We start from the raw sequence: 13,575 nt of genomic DNA on the forward strand, positions 1-13,575 counted from the left end.
CCCACCTGCTGCCTCCACCCCTGCCCCTACCCAAGAGACCGGCGCAAGTGCCAGCTCCGACCAGCAGGGGGCGACCTCGTCCACCGAATCCACCGCTGCCGCGCTTCCTGTTCCCCGAGTCCCGGGTCTGGGCCAGATGCGGCGTGGAGGAGAGGGGACCCTGGGGAGTCTTTCAGGTCTGGGTCCCCTGGGCCACCAGGAAGCAGCTACCCCAAGCCCCCCCCCGCCACCCCACTGTCTGGGAGTGGGTACAGAAGAGAGGGGATTCCTCCGCCCGCCCGGGGGCTGCCAGTTTCATCTGGTAGGAAAGTGGACAAGGTAACAGGATGGAGAGATGGAGGAGGACTAGGGGTCAAGGCCAGGAATAGACAGAGGGTTGGCTGCCTAGATGGCTGGGCAGGAGGAGGGGTTGCTGGGAGGGTCGGCTCTCTCAACCCCAGTCTGAGCCTCAGCTTCCTCCTCCGGCGGTTGTGGACGAGAATATCAGACCTCCTCGCAAGACTTCCACACAAGACTCAAGTGAGGCACAGCCGTGACTGGGAGGCAGCCCTCTCCATCCAGCCCAGCAACTTGGTTCCTTTCTCCGACGGGCCCCACGGGGAGCATGACGGGGTGAACGGTGGGCCTATGAGGGACAGGCCCTGAGGGATGGGCGGGGCACCCAGTCCGAGGGAGGTACTGGCCAGTCCGAGGGCAAGGGTCCGCCTAGGGCATGGGGCTGACTAGGTGCCGCGGGCCGGGCAGTTTGGCCAGCAGAGGGCGCTGCGCTCCCTGCTGTCGGATCCTCCCCGCGCGGCTCGAGTCTGGCGCTCACAAAGACCTGCGCACGCACGAGCCCGCACACGCTAGCGCCGCTCCACAAGGCTCTTCGGTTGTACCCAGCGGGCTCCGTGTTTCGGCATAGACCGCTCACTCCGCGTGTGTGCAGAGCCACATCGCCCGTCCCCCATTCCCTGTCACAGGGCCGCTCGGGACCAGACCCAGCTGCCTGGCTCCACGTGTTATCAGCGAGGTATACGTGTGTGTCATATCCAAGCACACACATGCTCAGTCATCCCTCTGACCCTCTGCTCCACCTGAAGACAGAACCCAAAAGAGCTTTGATTCTCCTGTAGGAGGCTTCCTCCCCTTCCCTTCCTCCTCTGCCCAGGGGCTGCCAGTTTCACCAGGTAGGAAGGTGGACATGGTGACATGATGGAAAGATGGAGGAGGACTAGGGGTCATGCAGAGAACAGACAGAGGGTTTGCTGTCTAGATGGATGGACAGGAGGAGGGGTTGCCGGGAGGGTCGGTTCTGTCAGCGCCCCTCTGAGCCTCAGCTTCCTCTTTCCACCATTTTGTGGGGATGGGTGAGGGGATACAAGGGAAACTACCTTGAATCTTTCCCTTTCTGTCATGTTTTTATTGTCCCTTCTCATCTCTTCCAGTTCCCTCCTCCTTCCCCTCCTTCTTGCTCCCCCATCCTCTCCAAGCCCTGAGAGAGAACCTCAATCAGAGCTCACATTGCCCCTTGTGCCCACGCACACACCGCACACACATCTCCCCACAGAGACACCCACCCCACTAGTCTGGGGAGCCCAGAGACAGGCCTCTGAGAGGTTAAGAGCACACAGCCACCTGACAGGCAGCTGTAGGCAGCCAGGTGTGGGGCTTGAAAAAAGCTCTTGGACCAAGAGTGACCTCAAAAGCATACTACTAGGGCCCAGGACTGGCTGGGTCCAGGGACATGCTGGCTGGAGCTGGAGCAAGTCCTGGCCCATGTCCACCTGTCCTCAGGGGGTGAAGGACCTTGTTCCAGGCCAGGCAGGGCCCCAGGAGGTTCTTCTCTAGGCCAGCTAGAGACCAGGGCTGCCACTACCCTTAAGGCTCTCAATCTCCTGGGCCCAGAGCAGGGGCCTCAGGTGCTGCTTGTCCTGGACCCTTCCCACCCCAGCACGGCCCTCACAGCTGTCTCACTGGAGTGGGAAGGGAGGTGACAGTCCTAATAACCAACATTTTCTGACTGGGGGGTGCTCTCCTAGGGAGGTGGGAATTATCATCTCCACTTTTTTTTTTTTGGCCATACCACGTGGCTTGCGGGATCTTAGTTCCCCAACCAGGGATCGAACCTGGGCTCCTGACAGTGAAAGCTCAGAATCCTAACCACTGGACCGCCATGGAATTCCCAACATCTCCACTTTAAAAGTGGGAAAGCTGAGGTCACAGGAGTTAAGCACTGGTCAGGGGTACAGAATATGTGGCAGTGTTCAAATGCTTTCACTTTCTTGTCTTATCAAAGGTTCTCAACAGACAGGCATTACTGCTGTTTGGTGCCTGTGTACAGGTGCAGAAACTGAGGCTAGGTAAGATGTAGGGACTGGCAGGTGTCTGTCCCCAGGCCCTGTATGACCCTGTGTGAGGGGAGGGAAGGAGATAGATGCCCGTGAGATTCCCTGGGACAGCCAGGGAAATCCCCGCACCCTCACCCCCCCAACCCCAGGGCCAGAGAGGAATGTCACTCACACTGCATTCCTTCAATCTTGAGCATTTCTTGGAAGACTCCTTCATGCCAGGCAAGCCTGGGAGTCTGCACTGGAACAGTGGAGGCACCGAGGAAGTCAAAGCCAGAAGTAGCCACTGGCTTTGCCCAAGCCCAGCTTCTCTACAAAGCTTGCCCCGACTCTCCTGGAGGCGAAAATTAGGGCAGGCTTCATAGAGGAATTGAACTTGAGCAAAGTCTTGAAAGAGAAACAAAGAGGAAAGGCATTCCAAACCCATGGTCTCTCCACTAGTCCGTGATTACCCAGGCACATTATAAAGAAGCAGCCAGGAGAGGGAGAAGTGAAAATCATAGATGAGGCTGGGAACAGCCAAGAGAGGGCCCCAGTTGCTCAAAGGGAGCCAAGAACACAAGGAGGGGCCCCCTGACGCAGACACAGGAGGAGGGCTGCCTCTTCTTCAGGGCCAAAGGGAAGCTGGTGAGGACATGGGGCAGCTGCTGGTGAGTTTGCGGCTGGGGGAGGGTGGGTGGAGGGATGGGAAGAAGTCTTGCCAGCGGGTTTCACTTTCTAGGTAGGACAGGAGGCAAGTAGATCTGCTGGAGGAAAGCCAGAGCAAGGTAGGGTACTTGAAGAGAGTACGGAAGGTTTGAAGTAGGACTTACAAGAATGGGGAGAGAGCCGCCTGGCGACGGTGTGGTGTAAGGATTGCTGAGCAGAGCTGTGACCCCTACTGAGGCCAGAGACCATGGACTTGTCATGGCGGCAGTCTGCACGGCTGGGCGAGTTTCTCCAGCAGCGCTCAGCAGGGCAGAGGGGGGCAGAGGGGTGTGGAGAAGAATGAGGATGGAGGGATACGGTTGGGGGGGGCGGGGTGCAGAGAACAGGGAGCTGGGACAGAGGGCACTGAGGTGAGATGCCAGGGGATCTGGCTGGAGAAGGTAGAGTCAAGCCAGGATGGCTGGATGAACAGAAAGGGGCTGGGGGAGACATTGGGGGAGGAATGTGACTGGGACTGAAATGGGGGAGGGTGGATGGACAGAGCCTGTGGTCAGAGTTGGGATGTTTCACTTGAAGATTTCAGAAGACCCAGCCCCAGGTGAGGACAGGTATAAGGCTATAAGGAGAGCCAGCTGAAATGAAGCAGACATGAAAGTCACCTGACTCCAGGAGGCCAAGAAGCTTTTACTCACTCATTCGTTCATTCAACAAATATTTATTGAGGACCTTACTGCAGCAGTGAGCAAATCCCTGTGCAAGACGTTACATGTAGGGATGAACAAAACTTGGTTCCTGCCCCCTCACCCAGGAAAGGGGGAGGTGACATCAAAGCTGAGCCTTAGGAATAGGACTCACCCAAGCAAAGGACGTGGGATGGGCTTTCCAGGGAGAGGAGAGAGTATCCCGCAAGGGGAGAGCAGCATGGAGTGTTCTAGAACCATTGGCCTTTTGGTGAGGCCAGAGGGTAAAGGACAAGGCAAAAAGTGGGGAGAGGTGAGGTGGAAGGCGCAGGATCCCAGAGGACCTTGTAGGCCAGGCACGGAGCTCACAGAGGGGACAGGAGGCTTTAAGTGATTTTAGCAGGGGGCAGCAGCATCCGATTTGCATTTTCGAGAGATCACTCAGGCTGCAGTGTGGGTAATTGATTAGAGCGGAGCAAGGGAGGAGACAGAGAGAATGGTTAAAGGCTGCAGGGCAGCAGGGCTGGCAGGAAGAGGGCACAGGCAAGAAATATTTAGGATTCAGTATCACCAGGACTTGCTGCCTTTGCTGGATGGGGGTGGGAGGGTGAGGTCAAGGATGCCTCCCAGGTGCCGCCAACTGAGCTGGGACAACAGAAGGAGTGCTTTTGGGGTCACAGGGAGAGACGAGGATCTCGTTGTGAGACAGGTGGCATCTGGGGAGCCTGAGGACACCAGGGGACAACCACTGGGCAGGGAGATATGGTGGGGGGTGAGGCCAGGGCACCCAGATGTGGTGAACAGGTGAAGAGTGTACTATTTTAACAGCTCGGCAGGTTCTTCTTAGGGAAGGAACACTTTTATTTGAGAAAATACCTTGGTATATTGCTGGGGGTTAAAGGGCAGAGCCTAGGGCGTGGGTAACCTTAGGGCCAGCATAGCCACAAAACTGGTAAGCTACGCTGTGTGGCGTGAGAGGGATTGTTTTGGCCCCTGAGAAGGAGGAGAGCAGAGAAGTAAGGGGAAGGGCTGAGTTGGGGGAGGGGAGGCAGAAAGAGGCAGAAGTGGGTGAAAGGCCAGCGGAAACTCGTGGCTGGCGGGCAGCAGAGGTGCCCATTGCCACAGGTGTCACTGATCAGCTGTGGAATAAACACCCCCTCCATCTGCCCCCCTGCACCCACACAGACCCACGTCCTCAGTAAAGCTGACTCCGTTCACATCAGCTTTCAGTGAGTGGGGTTTTAGGTGGGAATGGAGGACAGAGCCTCATTCACATCTGGGTTTATGGGGCCCAGAAGAGCACGAGCCCACTTGGAGGCCAAGCCTGCAGGCAAAGGGGGCTGGGGAACAGGTGCTGCGGGAAGTGCGCAGGGCCCCTGAAGCAGGCCTTGGACCTGGGGATCTCAGTGATCTTGCTCTAAGCTGACATCGGGGGTGGGAGCGCCCTGGAATCCCATGGCCCGCGCTACTCCGGCACCTGTGGCCCCCAAGGCCGGGCGTCTGCCCGCAGCAGAGTTAGGCCTGTCCAGCTTGGAAAACTCCTGGGAGGTTCCAGCTCAGTGCCCGGGGAGGGCCCCCCTCCTCCGGCCGTCAGGTGAGCTTAGGGTGGAGCGGGCATGTGAGAGCCACCCGTCATGCCACCCCTACTCCCACCCACCCAGACGCACATAACCCTGTCAGCCCGCCCCCTGCCAGTCTGACCACACAGTCCTCAGGGCAGCAGCACTGTGGAAGAGCTGCAGGCTGGGGCCGGAGCAGCCCAGAGACAGGAGACCAGGGGAGGCAGAGGAGATCAGAGGGAAGAGAAACAGAGGCCCCGGGAGCAAAGGCACCAGGACCCGGACGCAATGGAGTCAGGCAGGCGCAGCTTGGCCAAGACGCTGGTGTGCCGGCTCTGCACGACCATAAGCAAGGCTGTGTTTGCCGAGTTCCTGGCCACGGGGCTGTACGTGTTCTTTGGCGTGGGCTCGGCTCTGAGATGGCCCTTGGCGCTTCCCTCTATGCTGCAGGTTGCCATCACCTTCAACCTGGCCACGGCCGTGATCGTGCAGATCACCTGGAAGGCTAGTGGGGCCCACGTCAACCCTGCTGTGACGCTGGCCTTCCTCGTGGGCTCCCAAATCTCCCTGCCCCGTGCTGTGGCCTACGTGGCTGCCCAGCTGGCAGGGGCCACGGCGGGGGCTGCTCTGCTTTACGGGGTCACGCCCGGGGACATCCGAGACACCTTTGGGGTCAACGTGGTAGGTGCGGGGAGAGGGAGGGGCGGGTCCATACAGGTGGAAACAGGGGAGGGCCAGGCTGGAGGAGAGGGGACAGGGAGGTAACAGAGCAACACCTGCTCTGGGCGGGGACCCGGGACCCAGGGGAATGACTGTGGCCTTAGTGCAGGGAGAGCAGGAATGGGATTGTGGTGCAAGGCACAGGGGGAGCAGGAAGAAGCCACACTAAGGGACAGGAGTCGGAAAAGGACCAGGCATTTAAGGGTGGGGGTAGGTGGGGAGAGGTGGAGCTGTGGATAGCGGCGGGGGACCCTGCACGCACTTCACCTCCCCGGGCCCACCCCACGTCCCCTGCTCCTCTGCTGTCCCATGCTCCTCCCTCCCCAGCGCCCTGAGGCCTGTCTCACTCCCCCAGACTCCTGGAATCATCTGTGTTCCACTTGCTTCCCCGAGTCCCCGCCTCCCACTCCTACCCACGGCCCCTCCCAGGCAGCCTGCAGACGCGCATCGTGCATCCTAGCTTCCCCAGCCTCCTGCTCCCGCCAGTCCTGAGCCCCCGCCTCCCCCTGAACCACTGGCCCCAACCGAGCCGTGTAGTGGGTGGGGTGCCACTCGCTTCTGCAGGGAGCAAGTGTCTGGGGCTCACCTGAACCCCACAACACAGCTCTCCTCAGCCCATTAGCTCCTTAAGTCCTGGGACTGGCGGTGGTGAGGCCTCTCACCCCTTACAGTGAGGAAATGAGGCCCAAGGGGTCACCAGCCCCGGGCAGAGCCCGCTGGCTCCAGTGTAACCCCCTTGCACAGGTCCGGAGCAGCGTCTCCACGGGCCAGGCGGTGGCAGTGGAGCTAGTCCTGACCCTGCAGCTTGTGCTCTGCGTTTTTGCTTCCACCGACAGCAGACAGACTACTGGCTCCCCAGCTGCCACGATTGGAGCCTCTGTGGCAGTGGGCCACCTCATTGGGGTAAGGGCAAAGGGGACACCGGGCCCATGTACCCACTGGTCCCTCCCTGGGGAGGCTGCAGGGGCCCTGAAGGCGAGGAGGTGTCCTTCCCTGAGCCCTCGAGTCTTGGGGCCAAGGCTGTGACCCGCACTCCAGGCCCCGGATAGGGTGCTACAGAGGCCAAGCCCGGGGCTGGGGCTCTGAGCCATGGTGGAGGGCACTGTCCCCTCCCAGGCCTGCCTTCAGCCTCCTCACACCCTGACCTGCACTCACTCCCCAGATCTACTTCACCGGCTGCTCCATGAACCCAGCCCGCTCCTTTGGTTCTGCTGTCATCGTCGGGAAGTTCGCGGTCCACTGGGTGAGACCCTCTGCTGGCAGCCAGGGGAAGGGAGAGGGCCCCAGTGGCAATAGGGACTTTCACCAGCAGGAGAACCACAGACACTTGGGGAGACAAGTCCCCCTGCCACAGACCATCTTGACCCCCAGTGGAGGTTTCCCGAAGCTCAGAAGACCGGAGCCAGTATCCTTTCTTTCCAGCTTCAAAAAGTCCGGGGTACCCAGTGGACTGGCAAGAAATGAGCCAGGGCAGGAGCTGCAGCCTTGGCCCAGGCCTCAAGTCCTGGCTGTTTCCTTATTCACTCCTTCCAGCTGGACCACTTTCCAAACTTGGATAAAGAAAAAGACAAACAGAAATAGACACACACACACACACACACACACACACACCAGAAGGGACAGGAAGAGCACTAGCCAGGGTTCTGGGCTGGAATGGGGAAGGCGAGAAGAGAGAGGCAGGGGTGGCGGGGAGCCTGGCCCAGCCCCGTGGGAGGCAAGGTCCCTTCACCTGCGGGGACTCAGAGTGGGAGGTCAGGACTTGTGCTTCTCAAATTTGCCACCTCGTGGATGGCTCCAGGGTTCCTGGGAGACCAAGTCAACACTGGGAAGCAGGTGGGGTCCCAAAACCACCCTATGGTCCTGACGGCTCACGAGCAGGGTACCCACTTCTGCCTCCTCAGATCTTCTGGGTGGGACCACTGACGGGGGCGGTCCTGGCTTCGCTGATCTACAACTTTATCCTGTTCCCTGACACCAAGACCCTGGCCCAGCGACTTGCCATCCTCACAGGCACTGCAGAGGTGCAGGAGGTAGAAGGGGTGGAGCCCCAGAAGAAAGAATCTCAGTCCAGTTCAGAGGACACTGAAATGGAGAATGTGTGTCAGGTGGCATAGAACCTGGCCCCCGCCCTCAAACTTCTGAAAAGAGCCCTGAAAGTGGGCAGCATGCTTCGTGTAACCAGACTTCAGGTTTTCCTGGGGGGCGTGGGGCTTGCGAGGTGGGGTAGGGAGGCTTGGCCTCTTGTCCTAACAGGGTGGGCGGGGTATCCCTGGCATTACGTTTCTAGATGGAATCTGGGAAGCAAAATCTGCTCAGTTTCCTCCTCCTACCTCTCTTTTAATGGGACAGAGCAGAGCGAGGCAGGGGGAATTCATGATTGCTCTCCCTGTCTCTCATCTGTCTGGACCCCAGTGGGGGTCCTGGGCTTCCAGTTCCCCATGTCTTGGAGAAAAGGGAATTTGAGCCCAAACAGACACTCTGCTTAGAGACTGAGGGCTATGGGGACCTCTGGGAATCCCAACTTCTCACCCCACCCTTGGGGAGGAGGGACCAGACTTCCCAGAAGAATCAGACCCTAGGACAGCCTCTGCACTCCTCAAAGGGATGTCTCTGCTCTTGGATGAGGACGGGGGCTGTGGCTCCCCCCTCAGACGGGGGGCTTCCTGAGGCCAGAGACTGCCCTCCCAATAGATCTTCATTCCTTTCTCCTCCAAATGCTCAGCAGAGAGCCCCTCCCTTGGGAAGAGCTGACACAGAGAGGAACCTTTTCTCCGGCCAGCAGAGGGGCATGATATAGGCAAGGGAGGTTCAGGCCGGACAGGCCTTTCTCCCCAGGTGCTCTCCTGCCTTCCACTCCACAGCCCCATTCACAAGAGCAATCCTGAGAGGGGAAATGTCCTATCCCAGCACTCAGTCCCTGACCTGGGCCTGAAGAAGCCATCTCCAGCCTCATTCTCAGCTCTGCCGGGATCCCCAAAAAGCTGTTGAATACGTCCCAAGGATGGTAGGAACTCAGGAATGACCCAGGAAACCAAGATTTGCAATTCAGTGCCTCTGAAGTATTACCTGAGCCTCACCTTGTTTGTTAATATTTGCAAGCTGTGGTAAATCCACTCTGCCTGTGGTTTGGGGTCCTGTCTGGCGCTCAGCTTCCTCAGCTGTAAAGTTTCCCCCCGAGATCGATGTTAAAACAAACAAGAGGTCAGAAAATGTTTTCGGAGGTTAAAATGCTAGAAAAACAAACCCAATAAATGATGATTATTGTTGCTGTTACTGTAATTATTGGGCTTGAATACAATTGCTGTTGGTAACGGGAGGAAGGAGGCCAAGAAGGGAGAGGGAGATGACTGAGAGGGAGGGAAAACAGAGTAGGCTTTTCTTTTCATCTGCTTTACTTACCAAGGGCCCTGCCTTCTTCTCTCCTGGGCCTACTGACCTGGGAGCTTTGTGAGTGAGTGTGGGGGGTGATCGGGGGAACAGGAGTCAGGCTGGGGAGGGACCCTGGGATGAAGAGACAAGCCAATAAAAGTCAGTTCTTCTCATCTCTATCGTGCCCGTCATTATGGTACCCTGTGATAGAGCAGCCAAAATGCACAAAAAAGATAGGTCCTTTTCCACAATGTCTCCAAAGGGGCTGGAGATAGGGGAGGGGCTGCCAAAGTCTCCCAAGGACAGGGCCCAGCCTGTGACAGTGCAGTGGCTGAGTCCTAAATGCTCGCGGCCACAGCAGCCGTGTTCTGTAATATCGTCAGTGCAGAGTACTACTCACATCTCTCCAAGCTGGGCCCCACTCGTCCATCTTCATGATCTCTCAGAGCCCAGGGCTTCCTGTGCCCTTTTATGAGCAGGGACAGCTGGGCACGCGCGTGCGTGTGTGTGTGTGTGTGTGTGTGTGTGTGTGTGTGATTGACTTGCTAAAGGTCACCCAGCTCAGTACCACAGCCCCCCAAGGTCTCCCCAGCTCCCAGCTTAGAATTTTCCAGAATAGAGCTCCAGGGGGGCTTATACAAACTGCAGCCAGAGGAAGGAAGGAAGCAGGAACTAGGAGGTTGAAGAGGGCAGGGGGGTGGAGCTCCCGCAGTAGGTTCTTAAGGTCCTAGACAAATCATCTCCACATCCCCAGAGCCAAGCACACAGTGGGTGCTCAATAAAAGTTTGATGAATGAATGAATGAGGCTGGGCGGCTGGGGAGGGGAGGTGGTAATTGTTCAAGAGGAGAACTCAGGAGTCATAGCTCTAAATGAGCCAAGATGACAGAAGCTAAGAAGCCTATGCTCACAGGTCAGGGGAGCTGGGAAGAGGGTGCACAGCCACACTTGAGCCCCCGCCCCTACACCAGAGGAGACTGGGAAACCTCTGTCCCAGGGACTTCTGGGACAAGAGGGTAAGGGTGATTGCCTGAAGAGAAAGCTGGGGGCTATTTTCACAAATAGTTCTATTAAAGCTGTTTTCTGTCATAATAGACTAGAGCAAGAGGAGACAAGCTTCATGAGGTGAGGAATTAGGTTAGAATCTGAAGAGTATCCAAAGTTAGACACAGAAATGAGTAACCAAAGGTTAGCTTCTCCTTCTCTGGAGCCCTTTAATAGGACAGCTGGCCATCAGCTTGGATGTGGGAAGGGTTGGCCTTGGGGGGGCGGGGGCAGATCTCAGCAGTGCCAGCCAGGGGCTTTGCTTCACAGGCACAACCCCTGAGCCTGGATGGGGGGGCGGGAGCCTGGGGAGGGCAGAGACCCAACCAGGCAGACCCCTGGTGTGCACTCCCTTCCTCCCTTTTGTCAGGGGAAGTTTTTAATTAATGGTGTGTAATCTGATCTGGCCCTTCTCCCCGCTGAGCGCTGCCTTCAATCAGCAGAGCCATCTGCAATTGCAATTCATAATTCTCCCGAAAGGGAGGGGGGCCCGGGGCGGGCGCCTCGGTGATTAATACAATTAGCCTTTTATGTTGATGATTGTCTTAGCAGGAGCGGATGATGGGAGCACAGAGCCATGGCTGTCGCATCCCCATTGGCTGGCAGGAAGCCCCTCTCCGCTCCCCCCCCCCACTGCCTCCTCCGGGTGTAAAGAGGACAGGTCTAATCTGGGACCACGCTGCACAGTGGAGGCGGCTCTACGGAGGGGCCAGGCTCCGGGACACATTCGGGCTCCATGGACTGAGAGGAGAAGAGGAGCACGACGACGATCCGGAGACTTTCACGTTCCAGAGAAAATCACTTTGACCTGAAGGAATTCTGTGCACCAAGTTTTTTTTAAAAAAAAAGACCATGTAAAGATAGAATAGGGGTTTAGAGGGTTGAAAGAGTTTAAATACAGGCTCAGGCACTTACAGCTGCATGAACTTAAGCAAGTCATTTCAGGATCCTGAGCCTCACTTTCCTCATCTGGAAAACAGGGTGTGTTAATAAGCGTCTGGAAGAACCTTATGGGGCGCATGTGTTCAGCACTGCGCCTGACACACAGCCCTCGATCAGTGGTGGTTTTCACCATCATGGTAGATTGCCATGCCCTCTGCCAATGAGCTCAGCTGTTTCTCCTGCAGTTTTGAACACGGCCAGGCTGTTAGTAAAGAAGGGATCACTTCCTTCCCATACCCTAGGCTTAGCTTGAGTAAAGGAGAGATAGAGAAGGAGGGACGGAGGGAGGGGAGAAGTCAGGGCTAATCAAGATGAAGCATCCGGCCAAGCGGTCACCACCTGGGCAGCTGGGGCAGGGGGTCTGCACAGACACATAATCACTTCTCAGCGGGGAGCAGCTACACTGAGGAGCAGTCACATATTTAGTAAAAGCTGCAGAGGGGAGGCACGGTAAGTGAAGGGGGTTTATGAAAGTGGGGCGCCCAAAGACTCTAATTAATAGGCTACAGTTAATGGGCAGAAAAGAGGAGGATGAAAATTTTTCAGAGCTCTAAGTCAGATAAAGGGGCAGTTTTTCTCAGAGCTGGGGGTGGAGGCCAGAGACAGAGGCAGGGACCAATAACTCCCCCTGCGCCCCCGTGGGCAGATGGAACAAGGCCCAGCCAGGCCAGGGCCCAGCCCCGGGTCAGAGGAGAGACCAGGACAGCAGTCTAGGACAGTGCCCAGTTATGGAGCACCAGCCCCGATTATGCTTCCAGGCCTCTCGAGCCGCCCGGTTCATGCTGAGACCTCGCTTTCATGTCATCACCTTTGAGGCTCTCTGAAGCCTCCAGCTCCTCCCCCCTCTGAGTTCCCACAGCACTCTGCACCCACCTCCGTCCTGGCACTGAACACATCACTTCATAGTTATTTGAACACCTCTCTCTACCCAAGCAGGAAGACTTTCTTAAGCAAAATTGTATTTTTAATCTCATCTCCAGGCAACAGGTTCCTTAACTTGGCCATCTGTCCCCTTTTTTGTTGGTGCCCTACCATGGCCTTCCAGTTTCTAGTGAGGAAAGACCTCTGGTATTCTGGATTTGGTGAGCCAAAGGTTTGCACAGATTATCTGACACCTCTGTGTTAAAGAACCCTGAATGTTTCAGTACTATACCGTGATTTCAGAACTCCACCAGAAGGTGCTATTATTTTGGTCACAGCCTCACTGATTCATAATGGCTTCTTTTGCCACTTCCTCAATTCAGGGGTCACACGTGAGGGCTCTGGGGGTCATGATTGGGACAGATTTTGATCCTCTCCTACAAATTACTCGTCTGCTTCTTCATGCCAAGCATCCTGGGGTTGAGCCTTGCTTTTCCTACACCATAGCTTCCCTCAGACCTGGGGAAACTCCCCATTTTAATCTTTCTCTGATCACAGCTAAGTAGCAGCTTCCCTCACCTCCACATCTGGTCTAGCCAACAGCCTATCTCCCAAGAACATCTAACATTTCCAACCCAAATAATGTTGATAATAAGATGCACCGCTATTGTACAAGCCACTAAAAAAGAAAAGCACTGCATTATATGCCACTGATTATAAGTCATCTCAATACTCAGATATTAAATTGTATTTTTAAGTGCATTTTACAATCAAGGAAATGATCATTTCTCCTTCAAATCTTGGCTCTTTAAGTCAGATTTGGGAATGGAAGGCCCAAGGGGGGACCACGTTGGAGGGTCTCAAGTCTTCTTCCTTTAAAGGGGATGGACACCATTGCCCTTGTATGCTCTCAACTCCTCTGCGCATCTGTTGCTATTCCAGCTTTTGAATACCCAGGCTGCCCCTCACAGGGACCATCTCCTCTCCTTCAGCACCAGGGAGTCCACTGAAGAGAACCCCACTTTTCCAACAGAGGCAAAACACAAACCCTGCCAAAGCCGGGACTGCCATTTTTTATATCATCACCTAGCACTCCAACACCATTTATCCAACCACTTCCCACCCTACCGGGTTACCTTCCCCTGAGCCTCCAGGCCAATGCCCCGAGATTAGTTATTTCCTCCTAATCAGGCTAAGACAGCACCGTTAAGCTGCCGACTGCAGGCAGTTCCCATTAAAGCAAAGCAGCTGGAAAGGGCTTAGCCCTTTAATGCCAGCAGCTGTATCTCCACAGTGCGGCTGCTCTGTGAGGGGCTGGACTCTGTCCAGAAGCATCAGGCATTTAGCCCCAGTCGATGTATATTAACCTAGGAGGAGAGAGCAGCCAGCTCCCTGGGAGGAGGGAAGGTGGCTCAGTTAAGCA

The 13,575-nt window shown here is 56.4% G+C and overlaps 1 protein-coding gene across 1 annotated transcript; it reads left to right on the top strand.

Moving 5' to 3' along the window:
* Positions 1-5,505: 5,505 nt before the first annotated feature.
* AQP6 (aquaporin 6) lies at positions 5,506-8,664 on the top strand. The gene is made up of 4 exons (XM_022572212.2): positions 5,506-5,898; positions 6,682-6,840; positions 7,100-7,180; positions 7,839-8,664. Exons 1-4 carry the CDS (start codon positions 5,506-5,508, stop codon positions 8,049-8,051), a joined length of 846 nt encoding a protein of 281 aa, XP_022427920.1. The 3' UTR covers positions 8,052-8,664.
* Positions 8,665-13,575: the final 4,911 nt, after the last annotated feature.

This window comes from Delphinapterus leucas, chromosome 11 (genome assembly GCF_059928025.1).
Source record: "Delphinapterus leucas isolate spDelLeu-1000000601 "Yukka" chromosome 11, BTC_Dleu_Yukka2, whole genome shotgun sequence".
In the NCBI taxonomy this organism is placed as follows: Eukaryota; Metazoa; Chordata; class Mammalia; order Artiodactyla; family Monodontidae; genus Delphinapterus; species Delphinapterus leucas.